The sequence below is a fragment of the Scyliorhinus canicula genome, chromosome 5, assembly GCF_902713615.1.
Source record: "Scyliorhinus canicula chromosome 5, sScyCan1.1, whole genome shotgun sequence".
In the NCBI taxonomy this organism is placed as follows: Eukaryota; Metazoa; Chordata; class Chondrichthyes; order Carcharhiniformes; family Scyliorhinidae; genus Scyliorhinus; species Scyliorhinus canicula.
The window spans coordinates 227298867-227316937 of NC_052150.1; the positions used below are offsets into that span (position 1 = coordinate 227298867).

An 18071-nucleotide genomic window follows, 5' to 3' on the forward strand; every position below is an offset into this window, starting at 1 on the left:
CCCCCATCGCAAGCTCCACCCCCCTGCCCCGCAGCGCGGGAAACCAGAGGAAAGCCCGCGCTTTCACAATGCCACACCCCACCCTTCTGACGCAGTTCCCCAAAATCCAGTTTCCCCTCAATCCCCAGCCCCGTACAGAAGAGAACATATAGAACACAAACCCCCAACACTCCCCACCTACCCCACAACCATACCCAACAGACAAACCCACCCGTAAACAGAGCAAAAAGAAAACCAGCATACATAACACACATGTCGAAGTTGAAAAAGTTGAAACAGTTGGAACAAAACAGCCACAGCGGAAACAACACCGGCCAAAGTATGTTCCCAGGCCCTAGTTCAAGTCCAGCTTCTCCGCCTGTACAAAGGCCCACGCCTCCTCCGGGAACTCAAAGTAATGGTGCCGGTCCTTGTATGTCACCCACAGGCGCGCAGGCTGCAGCATTCCAAACCTGACCTGCTTAGCATGAAGCACCGCCTTCGTCCGGTGTAGAGGATGGATATGGCGTCCTGTGTGGGCACGAGCCTAGAGGCGCTGGTAACGGCACCGTTGCCACTCCCTCCAACGAGGTATACCACGAGCCCGGTGGTGGAGGCTACCCTCAATATTTGGGGGCAATGGAGACGGCATAGGGGGGAGGTGGGGGGCTCGATGGAGTCCCCAATACGGGGGAACCACCGGTTTGTTCCAGGGAGCATTGATGGCGGATTTCTGGGCTGGCACAGGGTAGGTATTAGGGGGTTGAGGGACCTGTTTGTGGATGGGAGGTTCGCGAGCCTGGGGGAGTTAGAGGGGAAGTTTGGGCTCCCGCCGGGGAACATGTTCAGATATATGCAGGTTATGGTGTTTGCCAGGCGGCAGGTGGAGGGGTTCCCCTTGCTGCCCCCACGTGGGGTACAGGACAGGGTGCTCTCGGGGGTGTGGGTTGGAGGAGGGAGGATTTCGGACATATACCGCGTAATGCAGGAGGTAGACGAGACCTCGGTGGAGGAGCTGAAGGGTAAATGGGAAGAGGAGCTGGGTGAGGAGATTGAGGAGGGGACGTGGGCGGATGCCCTGGAAAGGGTGAATTCCTCCACTTCCTGTGCGAGGCTTAGCCTCATACAGTTCAAGGTGCTGCATAGGGCCCACGTGACTGGGACGAGGAGGAGTAGGTTTTTCGGGGGCGAAGACAGGTGTGCTAGGTGCTCGGGGAGCCCAGCGAACCATGCCCATATGTTCTGGGCATGCCCAGCGCTGGGGGAGTTTTGGAAGGGGGTAGCAAGGACAGTGTCGAGGGTGGTGGGATCCAGGGTCAAGCCAGGCTGGGGACTTGCAATTTTTGGGGTTGCAGTGGAGCCGGGAGTGCAGGTGGGGAAAGAGGCCGGTGTCCTGGCCTTTGCGTCCCTAGTAGCCCGGCGGAGGATCTTGCTCCAATGGAAGGATGCGAGGCCCCCCAGCGTGGAGGCCTAGATCAATGATATGGCGGGGTTCATCAAATTGGAGAAGGTGAAATTTGCCCTGAGGAGATCAGTACAAGGGTTCTTTAGGCGGTGGCAGCCTTTCCTGGACTTCCTGGCAGATCGGTAGGGTAATAGGCCGGTAGCAGCAGCAACCCGGGGGGGGGGGGGGGGGGGGGGGATTGGGTTTGGTGGGAGGGAGAATTGTGTACATGGGTTTGTTGGATGTGGCGGGTGTTATCTCTTTCCTTTCTGTTGTTTGCTATTTTTGTTTTCGATTTAGTAGTTGCTTTTGTAGGGGGGTGGGTGTTGTTCTTGGGTTTTTTACCATGGTTATTCTGTTAATATTGTTTTGTTTATATTTTGTGAAAACCTTAATAAAAATTATTTTAAAATAAAAATAAAAATCAATAATGAGTATACTATTACATTGATAGTCTGGTGCCGAGTTCATCAACAATCAGGATCTTACTGCACAAATAATCAGTGTCCCATTACATTCGAATCGGTTATGTGTTGCATAAATATTCAAGATCGTCGTACATTAATTGCCCAGTTCCTATTGCATTAATAATTGCTGCCTATGGCTTAAATAAGTAGGAAATTACTACATTGATAATCAGGATGCTAATACATTAATAATCAGAATTATTTCAATTAATAATCAAGACTCTAATTGCATCAATACACAGGATCCTAATACTTTAAAGTCATTTGCCAATTGTATCAATAATCATGATACTATGAGGTTAATAATCAGGATGCCATTACATTAATGATCAGAGTCCAAATACATTAATAATCTGTTAATAATCCCTCCATGCTTCACAGCTGAAGTCTCCCCCAATCCTGTTCAACTCTGGGGTCGCACAAAGTTGCACTGGGAAAAAGTTTGTGAATCACTGTTGTGATGTGCTGGACTTGATGTCTGATTTTGGGTTGATGCACATTACTGTGGGCTGGTGGAACATGAAGTTACAGAACTCGTGCTGATGAGAAATCAGCAAGGTGCAGTGACAAGTGTAAATAGCACAGGTCCTTTCCGAGAACACTGCAATGTATCTTCCCGTTACCACAGTCCGTCACAGGGCATCAAACTCACCCACAGATTATTGGCTCCTGTAATAGAATGAGGAACAGAAAGATAAACAGGTTTAACCAGGCACAATATTGTCAGCTCTCTGCATTTGTCAATATTGTCCGACCAAAGTCTTCCTGTTAATATAGAGGACAGCTGTAGTTTGCCTGACTTCCCAGAAGAAGATGCTTTGGTAACAACAATGCTTTTCATAGAATCATACAGTGCAGAAGGAGACCATTCAGCCCTTTGGGTCCTTGCGAGTGTTTTCTGAGAGCAATCCCGTTTATAACGTTCCCCCTGCTCTCTCCCCAGCAGTTGTTCACCTATTTAAAAATAAATTTAGAGTATCCAACTCTTATTTTTTCCCAATTAAGGGGCAATTTAGCATGGCCAATTCACCTACCCTGCATATCTTTGGGTTGTGGGGGTAAGATTCACACAGACACGAGGAGAATGTGCAAACCGCACACAGACAGTGACCCGGGGCCCGGATTGAACCCGGGTCCTCGGCGCCGTGAGCTAACCACTGCGCCACCATGCTTCCCAAGTTGTTCATCTTTAAGGATTTATCCTATTCACGTTTATGGTTGAATCTGCATCCACCACCTTAACCAGCAGTGCAATCCAAACATTAACCACTATAATAATAATAATAACATTAGCGTCACAAGTAGGCTTACATTAACACTTCAATGAAGTCACTGTGAAAAGCCCCTAGTCGCCACATTCCGGCACCTGTTCGGGTACACGGGAGGGAGAATTCAGAATGTCCAAATTACCTAACAACACGTCTTTTGGGACTTGTGGGAGAAAACCAGAGCACCCGGAGGAAACCCACGCAGACTCAGGAGAAAGTGCAGTAAACAAAGCAGTTAATAAAACATATCCGAGCTTTATAGAGGCTGAGAGTACAAAGGGATAGGTTAAGGTCATTCTCCTCAGACCAGAGAAGGCTAAGAGATGTTTAAAATCATGAAGGGTTTAGGCGGATTAAAGAAAAGAGCAACAGAACAGACGTGGGGCTGGATTCTCCGCTCTCCGACGCCGTACTCGGCAATGGGGCGGAGAATCCGTTATGACGCCAATATCGGGAGCGGCGCCAGTTTTTGTATTGTCTGCCCCCTGGAGGACGCCACAACAATTATCTACAGCCTCAGGCCTGAGGCCCGCCCCACGATGCTTCATCCCTGACCGGCCTAGTTTACCATGGGGTTATGTGTGCTCACACAGTCCAGGCACCTCACGTGGCGGCTGCGGACTCAGTCCGGCTCCACCACAGTCCGGGGAGGGCTGATCTGCGGGCAGGGCGTGGATTCATTCGGGGCTGGGGGCACTGTGGGGGGGGGGGGGGGGGTCCGGGGCGCGCGAATGGCCGAAGTGGCGCACAACTTTTGTGGTCCAGGTCCGCGGGTTGAGTCGGCCATGAAGCATGGCGTGGCTGCTGCAGGCGGCCGCCCTGCACATGGGCAGCCACGTAACCGGGAGTGCTGAGGGCCGTATCGCCAGCGAGAGCTGTGAGCTCTGCAATGCCTCCCTGTTAGCTCCCAGCAAAACGAGGAATCAGTGGCAGTTTCGCGCCAGTTTTCCTGACGTAAAGGACCACCGCTTTAACGCCAGCACGGGGACTTAGTCTCCCAAACGGAGAATCCAGCCCAAGGAATGTTTCTATCGGCACAGATTCTACCAGATCTGCTGAGTTATTGCAGCATTTTCAGTTTTTATTTCAGATTCGCAGCATCCACAGTATTTTGCTTTTATTATTAAACAAAGTGAAACTGTTTCCAGTGGCATAGATTTAAAGCAAGTGGTAGAAAGAAGCAGGGTTGGCATGAGGAAATCCAGGGTCCCAGGTTCGATTCCCGGCTTGGGTCACTGTCTGTGCAGAGTCTCCACGTTCTCCCCGTGTCTGCGTGGGTTTCCTCCGGGTGCTCCAGTTTCCTCCCACAAGTCCTTAAGACGTGCTGTTGGGTAATTTGGACATTCTGAATTCTCCCTCTGTGTACCCGAACAGGCGCCTCAGTGTGGCAACTAGGGGCTTTACACAGTAACTTCATTGCAGTGTTAATGTAAGCCTACTTGTGACAATAATAAAGATTATTATTAGTTTGCCATTCGCAGGAAGTTAGAATGGCCTCTGATAGATAGAGGTGACGGAATACAAGGGTGTCACAAGTTGAGTAGAAGAGATCCTTATGACACATTTCAACTCTGACCATCACAACCATACTACTGTGAGGTCATGTGTTGCATCTCCGGGGCAACGTTCACTGAGACCTATCTGGGTAATGCACAGTGGCTTAATTGCTATCAGCTCTTCAATGATTCTTCCATTAATTCCTGGTAAAGAACTTGTAAAACAGATTAACTTTATCGCTAAGTTAAGGAGAAGGTAATAACTGCGCCTGTAGCTACCCCGATGTGACATGACTTGAAGAAGAAATCCTCACTTCACAATATCATCAGAATGATTTGGAAAGAGAGTGAATCAGGACAAGGATGTGGGCTCCCGCTCTCTACACGACAGGAGCTCGTTCGAAATTCTTGAGTCCTTCAGAGAGTCTAGCTTGAGTTTATTCTCGAAATGTTTATGCAAGGACTGAGGAAAAGCTGGCAAAATGTCTTCAAATCAGCAGAAGAGATTCTGCACAGAAACCTGAAGAGCAACCCATTCCACCCGTTCAGAATTCGACAACCCAATGGTAAGAGATGTACCACTGACTCCAGATGGAATAAGACACGACATTCCCACTGAGGGAATACCGGAGGTGCTATCTTTCGGAGAGATGCCTTCATGGGCAGATTTAATATTCAAAAACGATTTGGGGAGTTTTTAAAAAAAATTCATTTACAGGATGTGGATGTCACTGGCAAAGACAATTTTCCTTGTGGGAGAGATTAGAACCAGGGGCGGGATTCTCCGTTGGCCGACGCCAGAATCGGGGAACACAATTGGGCGGAAAATCGGTTCCGACGGCAAAGTCGTGGCGGGCGCTGGTTTCACAGCAAATCACAATTATCTATCGACAGCGGCGTCAATGCATTCCGGAACGCACGTACAGTAAACGCTGTTGGATTATCATTAGCGAGCCTGAGCCGGTATTCTCCGGGCCCTCCACGATTCTCCGCCTCCACTGGGGCGAATTCCCAATGGCGAGGTCCACTTGTGCCTCAGAGAGGTGCGGCGAGGGCTGCCGGTCCTGACACTGGGCGGGGTGGGGAGGGGGGGTTTGGTCCATGTTGCCCGGGCATGGGCCGCCATTGCTGCGGCCTGCAGGGCAGCCACCTTGCTGCGCATTCCACCTTGGCCCCCTGGTTCTGCACAGTGACACCGGCCGTATGGGTGCCCTCACCCCACCACCCCCGCATCCCAGCCCACACCCTCACCCCACCATCACGCACCCCACCCTCTTTCATACCATCCTCCCCCTCCAACCAGCCGCCACCCATCAAAGGGGTGTCAGGCGGCCCACCCAGGGCAACGCCCACTGTACCCCTTACGGGGGGACGCCGGACGGGGGCCGTGGAACATACCACCGGCAAGGGCAGCACCAGCCGAGGGTACCACTGGCAGCAGGATGGGTACCAGGGCCAGAGGCCCCCTCAGTTCCAGGCACTGACAGGGTGCTGAGAGGGGGGGGGGGGGGGGGGGGGGGGGAACATGCGGGGAAGGAGTCTGCAGTGCCAACTAGGAGCACCGTGCAACCCGTTGGACCTGGTGAACATGGGGGTACGCCCCATGCTAACATGTCGACCTTTCACCCCCTGCAGACAATGGACATTGGAATTCATCCAGCAATGGTGGCCTTCCTGCTGGTCGCTGCAGCTCTGGGGGATGCCCTAGAGTCATAGAATTTACAGTGCCGAAGGAGGCCATTCGGCCCATCGGGTCTGCACCGGCCCATGGAAAGAGCACCCTACCTAAGCCCACACCTCCACCCAATCTTCATAACCTAGTGACCCCACCTAACATTTTTGGACACAGGGCAATTTAGCATGGCCCAGTCATCTTTGGACTGTAGGAGGGAACCGGAACGCCTGGAGAAAACCCACGCACACAAGGGGAGTGCAGACTTCGCACAGACTGTGACCCAGCGGCGAATTGAATCTGGGACCCTGGCGCTGTGAAGCAACTGTGCTAATCATGCACCACCATGCTGCCCTGTGGCTGCACGAGCTGGAGCTGCTCGAGGAGGAGTAAGCTGCAGCAGTGGAGTGGGCAGCAGCGGAGCGGGCAGCAGCTGTGTGGGCAGCAGCAGAGCAGGCAACAGCGGAGTGGGCAGCAGTGGAACGGGCAGCGGCGGTGTGGGCAGCAGCAGAGTGGGAAGCAGCAGTGTGGGCAGCAGCGGAGCGGGCAGCAGTGTGGGCAGCAGAGTGGGCAGCAGCGGAGCGGGCAGCAGTGTGGGCAGCAGCAGAGCGGGCAGCAGTGTGGGCAGCAGCGGAGCGGGCAGCAGTGTGGGCAGCAGTGGAGCCGGCAGCAGTGGAGCGGGCAGCAGCGGAGTAGGCAGCACCAGAGCGGGCAGCAGTGGAGTGGGCAGTACTGGAGCCGGCAGCAGTGGAGCGGGCAGCAGCAGAGCGGGCAGCAGTGGAGCAGGCAGCAGTGGAGCGTGCAGCAGTGAAGCAGGCAGCAGCAGAGTGGGCAGCACCAGAACGTGCAGTGATGGAGTGTGCAGTAGAGCGGGCAGCAGTGGACCGGGCAACAGTGGAGCGGGCAGCAGTGGACCGGGCAACAGTGGAGCAGGCAGCAGTGGACCAGGCAACAGTGGAGCGGGCAGTAGTGGAAGAGGAGGCGGCTGCTGAGGATGGAGAGCCAGCTGCCCAACAGGCGGAGGAGGTGGAGGTGCCAAGGAGGCACCACATGAGGACGTGTGAGTACCAGCAGCACCTGTCATTCGAGGACTTGCCGAACCGGGCATGCCACCAAAGACTCCGGCTGAGCAGGGACACAATACAACAACATATCTACCAGATCATGGCACACCTGGCTACGCTGGGGTATGGGGTGTAAAATGTATTAGATGCTGTGGTATAAAGAGGCAAAAGTTCAGCTCCTTTTCCACCAACACACCTTTAATGGTTTAAACTCACTCTGCACAGAACTCTACAGATCATCACAACCTCCAGAGTCCACCTGAAGTCCCTTAACATATCAGTGTCAATCATTGAACACTTAACATAAACGAGACAATCATTGAACACTTAACATAATTGGATTGGATTGGTTTGGATTTGTTTATTGTCACGTGTACCGAGGTACAGTGAAAAGTATTTTTCTGCAAGCAGCTCAACAGATCATTCAGTACATGGGAAGAAAAGGGAATTGAACAGAATTCAAGAAAATACATAAGAATACATAATAGGGCAACACAAGATATACAATGTAACTACATAAGCATTGGCATCGGATGAAGCAGACAGGGTGTAGTGTTAATGAGGACAGTCCATAAAAGGGTCATTTAGGAGTCTGGTGACAGTGGGGAAGAAGCAGTTTTTGAGTCTGTTCGTCCGTGTTCTCAGACTTCTGAATCTCCTGCCCGATGGAAGAAGTTGGAAAAGTGAGTAAGCCGGGTGGGAGGGATCCTTGATTATGTTGCCCGCTTTCCCCCGGCAGCGGGAAGTGTAGATGGAATCAATGGATGGGAGGCAGGTTTGTGTGATGGACTGGGCGGTATTCACGACTCTCTGAAGTTCCTTGCGGTCCTGGGCCGAGCAGTTGCCATACCAGGCTGTGATGCAGCCCGAGAGGATGCTCTCTATAGTGCATCTGTAAAAGTTGGTAAGGGTTAATGTGGACATGCCAAATTTCCTTAGTTTCCTGAGGAAGTAAAGGCGCTGTTGTGCTTTCTTGGTGATAGCGTCGACATGAGTGGACCAGGATAGATTTTTGGTGATGTGCACCCCTAAATGAGACAACTAATTGCAATGTCTCTTAACCCATTACTTAACAGTCTCCTCTTCCTTGGAGAAAAAAAACAATTAGGTAAAAACAACATTTCAAGAAACTAAATTTCAAGAATCTAAAACACACACCTGATTTCCCCCCTTTTTTTTTAAGTAGAAGAAAAAAAACATTCACAGAAACAAGCGCCCTTCATTCACGATATCTAAAAGTTTCTGTGAACTAGCCCCTCTTTTCGTGAAACAGTCTGACAGTTAATAGCTACTGTCAACCCATTTAATTTTTGTTATTTCCCCTCTGTCCAACATCTGCTTTAAACTTGCGATGTCTATCCGTAACCTCTTTTCATTGACACTTTTTGTAGAGTGCACATTTTCCCACAGAGATTTATTGTCAATGTGAAAGTCAATAGGTATATTACTTAAATTGTCTAATCCCAAAATTTCTGTCAATATCTGACTTATATAAAAGGCCATATCCACCGCTTCCACTAAGCTTAATGTCTCAGCAGCCAAAGTGCTTTTGACCACGCTCCTTATTTTCTTTGTTTCCCACACAAGAGGGCAACATTTACCATTGTTCCCCAAAAGAAAAATTATAAAACCTCCTGCGCTTAAAACTCCATCACATAAATTTGCATAGGACGCGTCACTATAAACTATGAGTTTCAAATGCCTAGGATCACCTAAAACAGGGAACTTCAAAACACACTCCTGCATTTTTAGTTTGGCCAACACTTTATTTGCTCTTATTATGTCTTCCACTTTGGGATCATTCACCTTTGTACTCAACTCTAAAACATCAAAACTCACGTCCGGTCTAGTCTGTCTTCCTAACCAGTTCAGTTGCCCAATTAAACTTCGCAGTTGCTCTTTTTCTATCTTCGAAACCATTGCGTCTTTTTGTGAAACCCGGCCACGATTAATTGCTATTGGACTGATGCTTTCCAAGTAAGATTGCTTACGTAAAGTTGCCCCTAACTGAGTCTGTCCGATTTCCAGTCCAATATATTTAAATGCACCGGAGGCCTGACTTCCAACCCTGAATTCCTTCCTCAAACCAGAGATTACAATAGCTTCAAAATCACTAGTCCCACCCCACAAAAAATCATCGACATGCATCATGAAGATGCCAGCAAGATTTCCTTTATAGTGCCAGTAAAACGTTGCCAGATCTGCTTTCAACTGGCAACAGCCTAACTTTAACACGACTGACCTCACCGAAAAGTACCACACTCTAGATGCATCATTTAATCCATATACACATTTGTTCAACTTCCACAGTACCCCTTCTGTGTTAGCTGCTTCTTTAGGAGGACGGAGAAAAATGTCTCCCTGGAGCTGATGCCCCTGCAAAAAGGCAGCTTTTATGTCTATAGATTGGCATTCCCATGCCTTTGTGGCTAATAGAGCCAAGAAGATCTTTAAAATAACCTTTCCTGCTGTAGGTGAATCTACCCTTAAGTCCTGATCGTCTAAGTTTTCTTCAAATCCCCTTGCCACAAGCCTGACCTTTGCCTTATAAGTTCCATCTGAAAGAACCTTTTCTGTACAAATCCATCTGTGGAGCTTTTTGTCCCCCTATCCGGTACTTCCGTGTATACCCCAAATTCACTCCAACTATGCAATTCTTGCTGTTTAGTATCTTTGATAACTTTTTCATCTAATTTATTTGAAGCCACCAAAATCTCACGTGCATGTGGGCTTCTACTTCTATTAGTATTCTTAGTCTTACTCCTGTTCCGAGATCTTGATAAACTACGTCCCCTTCCCTGCCTGGTATCTCGTTCTGTACTGCTACTGCTTGATCTTTCTCTTCTATAGCAGGATGTCCTTTCAATAGTTCGCGACCTTTTCCTGCGAACCTGTTCACTATCCGATGTACTATCTGAACTGGCACTGCGTTTCTGTGCCTTCCATTTTTGAACTTCGTTTTCCCAATCCATTGTCTTAACTTCCTCCCCTAAATGCTGTACATTCAACCAATGTTTATACTTTCTAGTGGCCTTCCCTGCTCTACTAATAACAGTTGCATCCTTCCATTGACTAGACCCTTCAGGCAAGTATGTCACTTTTGTACCAACCTTTGGCAGTTGCCCTTTCGGAAAAATGGCCTGATCTAATTTATCAGAAGTGTCGTGTTCCTCTACAGGAACCCTGTCTATATCAGTTAACTGGTCCTCATAGTTCTGTAACACATGCATACCAGATGACTCTGGTTCCTCGTCTTGTCTGTCTGCTCTGTCTAAATTTGAAAATTTGTAATCGGTACCCATTATCCTTGATGAATGTACCCTAACAGTTTGATTACCATGTTGCAAAATAAATGTTTTGCCATCTATGCCTATGATCTTCACTGGGCCTTTCCATTCATTAGAATTGTCTCTCTTATAGTATACCATGTCTCCTTGCTGAAAAACGGCATCTGATGGCCGTACATTATGTCTTAAAGCTCTGCGAATTCTTTCAGAGACTTCTGCTTCCAAAAAAGCTTTTCTACTGCTATGTAACACGTTTAAATGTTCAGCAAAACCTGAGCTAATTGTAGTCCCTTCCCAAGCTGGAGGCTGGTCATCCAAAATGGAGGGAATTTTAGGATTTCTACCAAACACTAATTGATAAGGACTATAGCCCCCAACCTCTACAATGAATTCTTTGCATGTACCGCCCATGCTAAAGCTGAATTTAGCCTGCAGTTTGGTCGATCTTCCAAAATTTTCTGAAGCATGTCATCGATAACAGCATGATTTCTTTCGCAGACACCATTACTAAATGGGCTTTCTGCAGCCGTGTTCATAACTCTGATATTCATGTTTTCACACATATCCCTAAACTCATCATTAGCAAATTCTCCCCCATTGTCCGTAAAGAATTTTGCTGGTGGACCCATTCCTGTCCCGATCCATTTTTCCACAATTTTGTCCAAAATTACTCTCTTTTCTTTACTTCGTATAATCGTTGATTGACTAAATCTGGTAGCGAAATCTACAAAATGCAAAATAAATATATTATTTGCTTTATCCCAGATCTTAAAGTCCATAGCCACAATGTCATTAAAATCCCTGGCCAAAGGCAGGGTTACTATCGGTCGTGCTGGTGTCCTTCTGTACTTCCTGCAAACTTCACAGCGATCACTAACCTGTTCTATCAGCTTAGAATAGTCATCATCCCTTACCCCTGCATCCTTTAATAAATTTTACAGCCTCCGAGGAGACGGATGTGCAAATTGCCTATGCAGTTTTACTACAGTAAGCTTTTTACCAGCTAAAGTCGCATTATCAACTGTCATTAATACATCCTTAACCACTCTACTTGAAACATTATTTGTCAATAATGGAATATAATAATGTCCCGACTGTGTAAATTGTAAGTCCACCGTCTTTCCAAAAACTGTTGCCTTATCCTGTTCCATATCCAGCTTCATGTGTGCTTTCTTCATTGACGGTCTGCTCAGAAGCAAAGGTATCTGATTTGATACAACATCCGTGCTAATAAAATGATTCACTCCAGCAATATTGCAAGGGACACCACTCTTTCCAGCGACTTCAGAGTATTATCATCCCCAAACCTGAAACTTGTGGAACTTTTAAATTCCTTAACCTTGTTACAATTTTCAGCATCCAATGAGTCCAGGTAACATTTTAACCAGTCAATTCCACACACAGTAGATGTGCCGCCACTGTCCAATACAGCACAGTTAAAAGATTCTGCAACCAACACCCTCATTACCGGCGTAAAACTGCTTGTTAATAGGACAATGCCTTCTTTCTGTCACCATCTTTTTCCTCTTCTGACTCTTCCGTGTCATGTGTCGCTTCAAATACTCTATCATAACGAGTTGGGCAGTTGAAAGCATAATGGTATTAAGAGTCGCATCGAAAACATCGATTTATCATGCCCCGTGCATTTCTGGGGTTCATCCTCCTAATGTAGGTTCTAACTGGGTTTCTGTCTTCATAATATCCTTGTCTCGGTCTTCTTTTATAGTCTTGAGGCCTGTTTGTAGCCATACGATTTCGCCATCCTGTTAGTAGTGTATCTTCCATATTCTGCCTTATAGCAGGCTGACCTATTTGGGTCATCAGAGCCATTGGAATCGAATGTTTCCCCCAAAAAATTTTTTAAGCTGTTGTCATCTGTTCGAATAAGGTATCGTTATCCGTAAACTGAACTCCTGTCAAAACCAGGAGCCTATCCATGTTGCTCACTCTAGCACAGTCAAGTAATTTAAAGGCCAACACAGACTGTGGAAATTCCAGCCTGTGTTTCTGCAGCCTTTTATATAGCCTGCCAAATTCCGTTATATAGTCTTCCATAGGTAAATCCTCCATTTTCCAAAAATCCGACCATGAATAGACCGCAGGCTTGGGAGTGGTGGTGTGGGGTGAGGGTGGGTGTGAGGGTGGTGTGGGGATGAGGGTGGTGTGGGGGTGAGGGTGGTGTGAGGGTGGTGTGGGGATGAGGGTGGTGTGGGTGTGGGGGTGGCGTGGGGGTGAGGGTGGTGTGGGGGTGAGGATGGTGTGGGTGTGGGGATGGCGTGGGAGTGAGGGTGGTGTGGGTGTGGGGTGGCATGGGGGTGAGGGCGGTGTGGGGGTGAGGGTGGTGTGGGTCTGGGAGTGGCGCGGTGGTGAGGGTGGTGTGGGGGTGGCGTGGGTGTGAGGGTGGCGTGGGTGTGGGGGTGGCGTGGGTGTGAAGGTGGTGAGGGGGTGAGGGTGGTGTGGGGGTGATAGTGGTGTGGGGGTGAGGATGGTGTGAGGGTGGGGGTGAGGGTGATATGGGGTAAGGGTGGTGTGGGGGTGAGGGGGGTGAGGGGGTGAGGGTGGTGTGGGGATGAGGGAGGTGAGGGTGGTGTGTGTGTGTGAGGGGGGTGAGGGTGGTGTGGGGTGAGAGTGGTGTGGGGGTGAGGGTGTGGGGGCGAGGGTGGTGTGGGGGTAAGGGTGGTGTGGGGGTGAGGGTGGTGTGGGTGTGGGGGTGGTGTGGGGGTGATGGTGGTGTGGGTGTGAGGGTGGTGTGGGTGTGGGGGTGGTGTGGGGATGAGGGTGGTGTGAGGGTGGGGGTGAGTGTGGTGGGGTGAGGGTGGTGTGGGGGTGATGGTGGTGTGGGGGTGAGGGTGGTGTGGGGGTGAGGTGGTGTGGGGGTGAGGGTGGGGGTGAGGGTGGTGGGGTGAGGGTGGTGTGGGGGTGAGGGTGGTGTGGGGGTGATAGTGGTGTGGGGGTGAGGGTAGTGTGGGTGAGAGGGTGGTGTGGGGGTGAGGGTGGTGGGGTGAGGGTGGTGTGGGGGTGAGGTGGTGTGGGGGTGAGGGTGGTGTGGGGGCGAGGGTGGTGTGGGGGGTGATGGTGGTGTGGGGGGTGAGGGTGGTGTGGGGGTAAGGGTGGTGTGGGGGTGAGGGTGGTGAGGTGGTGTGAGGGTGGTGTGGGCGTGAGGGTGGTGTGGGTGTGAGGGCGGTATGGGGGTGAGAGTGGTGTGTGTGTGGGGGTGGCGTGGGGGTGATAGTGGTGTGGGGGTGAGGGTGGTGTGGGGGTGAGGGTGGTGTGGGGGTAAGGGTGGTGTGGGTGTGGGGGTGGCGTGGGGGTGAGGTGGTGTGGGGGTGAGGGTGGTGTGGGGGTGAGGGTGGTGTGGGGGTGATGGTGGTGTGGGGGGTGAGGGTGGTGTGGGTCTGAGGGTGGTGTGGGGGTGAGAGTGGTGTGAGGGTGATGGTGGTGTGGGGGGGTGAGGGTGGTGTGGGTCTGAGGGTGGTGTGGGGGTGAGAGTGGTGTGAGGGTTATGGGGTGATGGTGGTGTGAGGGTGGTGTGTGGGTGAGGGTGGTGTGAGGGTGGTGTGGGGGTGAGAGTGGTGTGGGTGTGGGGGTGAGAGTGGTGTGGGGTTGTGGGTGTGGGGGTGATGGTGGTGTGAGGGTGGTGTGGGGGTGATGGTGGTGTGGGGGTGAGGGTGGTGTGGGTGTGGGGGTGGCATGGGGGTGAGGGTGGTGTGGGGGTGAGGGTGGTGTGGGGTTGATGGTGGTGAGGGTGGTGTGGGGGTGAGGGAGGTGGGGGTGGTGTGGGGTTGTGGGTGTGGGGGTGTTGGTGATGTGAGAGTGGTGTGGGTGTGGGGGTGGCGTGGGGGTGAGGGTGGTGTGGGGGTGATGGTGGTGTGGGGTGTGAGGGTGGTGTGGGGGTGAGGGAGGTGAGGGTGGTGTGGGGGTGAGGGTGGTGTGGGTGTCACATTGGGGGTGGGCTAGGCCCAGGGACCGTGGTTCAGCCAGCGCTCACCGCTCCGGTGTCCGACCCCCTCCCCCTCCCCACCATCCCACCGCCACCACCGAGGTGATCGATTGCACCGTGTGAAGGAATGGCCAGTTCACAAGCAGAGATCACCCAGGTGGAAGGTGGAAGTGCTACCGTGGGCTGGAGTCAGACTTTGTCAAACGATGTGGAGCACCAGAGCTCATCGCAGAGCGGGTTGTCATCATCCTCCATCCCATGGACCATTCCCGCTGCTACTGCCAACCCAGGGCCCGCACCCTGTGTGCGGCAGATATGTATAATGGAGGGGGTAACAGGTGGGGGTGGGTGGGGAGGGGTGATGGGGGGAAGTGCGGCGTCCATGCCCCTGGCCAAATCCCCCCCCCCCCCCCCCCCCCCCCCCCCCCCCGAGACCCTCTGCTGTTCTGATGTAGAGGACTCAGAGGGCCGACGCAATGTGGGCAACCCTCTATAAGACCATAGGACGTAGGAGCAGAATTAGGCCGGGAGGGTGCTGCACCTGTGCTTCAATCTGCCGGATGATTTCCATCGGTTCATTAGGCAATGTGATAGAGCGTCGATGTACAGCAGAAACATTTGCTTGAATGTCTGCCAGTTGGCACTGAGATTGCCGGAGGTCCTGAGCTGGTGAGAAGCCTGAATCTTCTCCATGGTGCCGTGATACATTGGCTGGTCGTCACGGAACGGACTGAGGTAAACCACCTAGATTCAGCAGTCTCCTGGTAGCATGTCGTGTTATGTACTCTGGGATAACACAGGCTGCAACTGGATGCAGCTTTAGCCAAAAGATACTCCGGACCTTGAAGTTTGTTCAATCTGATTTATTGAACCAGTAGCACAGTTAGCACAGTTCTCTGTGAGTTCAACTCTGCTAACCTAAGTGTGGTTACTCTGCCTGACTGAACCATACTAGCTCTTAGCCACGTGCTGGAGGTGTGAACAAAGAACAAAGAAAAGTACCGCACAGGAACAGGCCCTTCGGCCCTCCAAACCCGTGCCGACCATGCTGCCCGTCTAAACTAAAATCTTCCACACTTCCTAGGTCTGTATCCCTCTATTCCCATCCTATTCATGTATTTGTCCAGATGCCCCTTAAATGTCACTATCGTCCCTGCTTCCACCACCTCCTCCGGCAGCGAGTTCCAGGCTACACTGCCCTCTGTGTAAAAAACTTGCCTCGTACATCTCCTCTAATCCTGTAAATACACCCTGATTCACTATGTAGATGTTCATCAGTGGAAAGAGGCGAAGTGTGAGTGCCTCGTGCCTTTTATAGTGAGATACCACCCCTGAGTGTCCTGCCTGCTCATTGGTCATGTCCTGTTCTCTGTGTTCATTAGCTGCCTGTCTGTGCCTGTCTGTACATCATTATCTGCATGTCTGCATATCATGACATCTCCCCTTTTTTTTATGTTTCGTTGGCATATGGGAATGTACTTACATGTGGTGGCATATATTAACATAAAGCACGCTGCCATATCGATACAAGATTCTGCTACAACCTAATGCTAAGCCAGTGGTCCACGCACCACGCTGGGTCCCGGCTCCGCTGAGGGAGCGCCTGAAGGCACAGCTCAAGGATCTTCAGCAACAGGACATCACTTCCAAGGTAACCGAACCAACTGACTGGGTCAGCTCGATGGTATGTGTTAGAAAGCCTTCGGGAGACCTGTGCATCTGCTTTGATCCCAAGGATCTCAATAAGAATATGATGCATGAACACTACCTCATCCCGAAGCGGGAGCAACTCACCAGTGAGATGGCACACGCACGCTTTTTCACCAAGTTAGATGAGTCACATGGATTTTGGCAAATCCAGCTGGATGAGTCCAGCAGAAGGCTCTGCACCTTCAACACACCGTTTGGCAGGTACTGCTATAATCGCATGCCGTTTGGCATTGTCTCGGCATCGGAGATCTTCCATCGCATCATGGAGCAGATGATGGGGGGCATTGAAGGGGTTCGTGTGTACGTGGACGACATCATCATATGGTCCACGACCCCTGAAGAGCATGTTTCCCGTCTCCAGCAGGTATTCCGCCATGCCCATGCCAATGGCCTGAAGTTGAACAGGTCCAAATGTTGCTTTGGCAAGTCAACACTCAAGTTCCTAGGTGACCAGATCTCTCAGCAGGGCGTGCGCTCGGACACAGACAAGGTCAAGGCCATCGAAGCCATGAAGGTCCCTGAAGACAAGAAGGCGGTGTTGCGCTTCCTGGTCATGGTCAATTTCCTGGGCAAGTTCATCCCAAACCGAGCCTCACACACCACGACCCTACGAAACCTGGTGAAAAAGTCCACTGCCTTCCAGTGGACCCAGGCAGAGTGGTTGGAGCTGAAAGCCAAGCTCACCACTGCACCTGCCTTGGCATTTTTCGACTCAGACAGGGAGACAAAGATCTCGACAGATGCGAGCCAGGATGGCATCGGTGCGGTGCTGCTTCAACGCAATGACACTTCATCCTGGGCACTGGTAGCCTACACATCGAGGGCCATGATGCCCACCGAAACAAGGTATGCACAAATAGAGAAGGAGTGCCTGGGTATTCTCGCTGGCATTCTCAAGTTTCACGACTATGTCTACGGCCTGCAGACATTCACTGTCGAGACGGATCATAGGCCTCTGGTCCACATTATCCACAAGCACCTGAACGACATGACGCCTCGGTTGCAGCGCATCCCCCTCAAACTCAGAAGGTACGACTTTGACTGAGTGCACACGCCTGGCAAGGAGCTTATCATCGCTGATGCATTGTCCCACTCCATCACATTGCCTAGTGAACCGCTGGAAATCATCCGGCAGATTGAATCACAGGTGTAGCTGTGTGCTAGCATCCTCCCGGCGTCTGATGACAAGGTGATTCATATCTGCGAGGAGACAGCCAAAGACCCCCTCTTGCAGCGTGCCATGCACCACCTCACCAATGGCTGACAGAAAGGGTAGTGCCCTCAATTTTACAATGTGGTATCCTCCTCAAGCTGGACCGGATTGTCATTCCACTCAGTCTCCAGAGGTCGGTGCTCTGCCAAATCCATGAGGGTCACCTGGGCGTCGGGAAGTGCAGATGCAGAGCCAGGCAGGCTGTCTACTGGCCCGGTATTAGCCAGGACATCTCGAACATGGTCCTCAACTGTGCGACCTGTCAATGCTTCCAGCCAGCGCAGAGCAAGGAGACGCTCCAGCAGCATGAAATCGAGACCTCCGCATGGTCCAAGGTTGGTATTGACCTCTTTCGTGCGAATGGTCGTGACTACGTGCTGATTATTGACTATTTCTCCAATTACCCTGAAGCCGTGAAGCTCTCAGACCTCATATCCCAGACCGTCACCAAGGCCTGTAATGAGACGTTCTCCAGGTGTTGTATCCCACTCACTGTCATGAGTGACAATGGCCCATGCTTCAACAGCCACG

At 51.0% G+C, this 18071-nt stretch overlaps 1 protein-coding gene across 2 annotated transcripts in view; it reads left to right on the plus strand.

Moving 5' to 3' along the window:
* Positions 1-4768: 4768 nt before the first annotated feature.
* Positions 4769-18071, plus strand: part of LOC119966638 (transmembrane protein 249-like) — a 30329-nt gene continuing 17026 nt past the window's right edge. Inside the window, exon 1 of one of the 2 annotated variants that reach the window (XM_038798675.1) lies at positions 4769-5220. In XM_038798675.1, coding sequence (XP_038654603.1) covers positions 5103-5220 — 118 coding nt within the window. In that variant the 5' untranslated portion in view covers positions 4769-5102. The remainder of the gene's footprint in view (positions 5221-18071) is intronic. The other variant, XM_038798674.1, reaches the window with a different exon arrangement.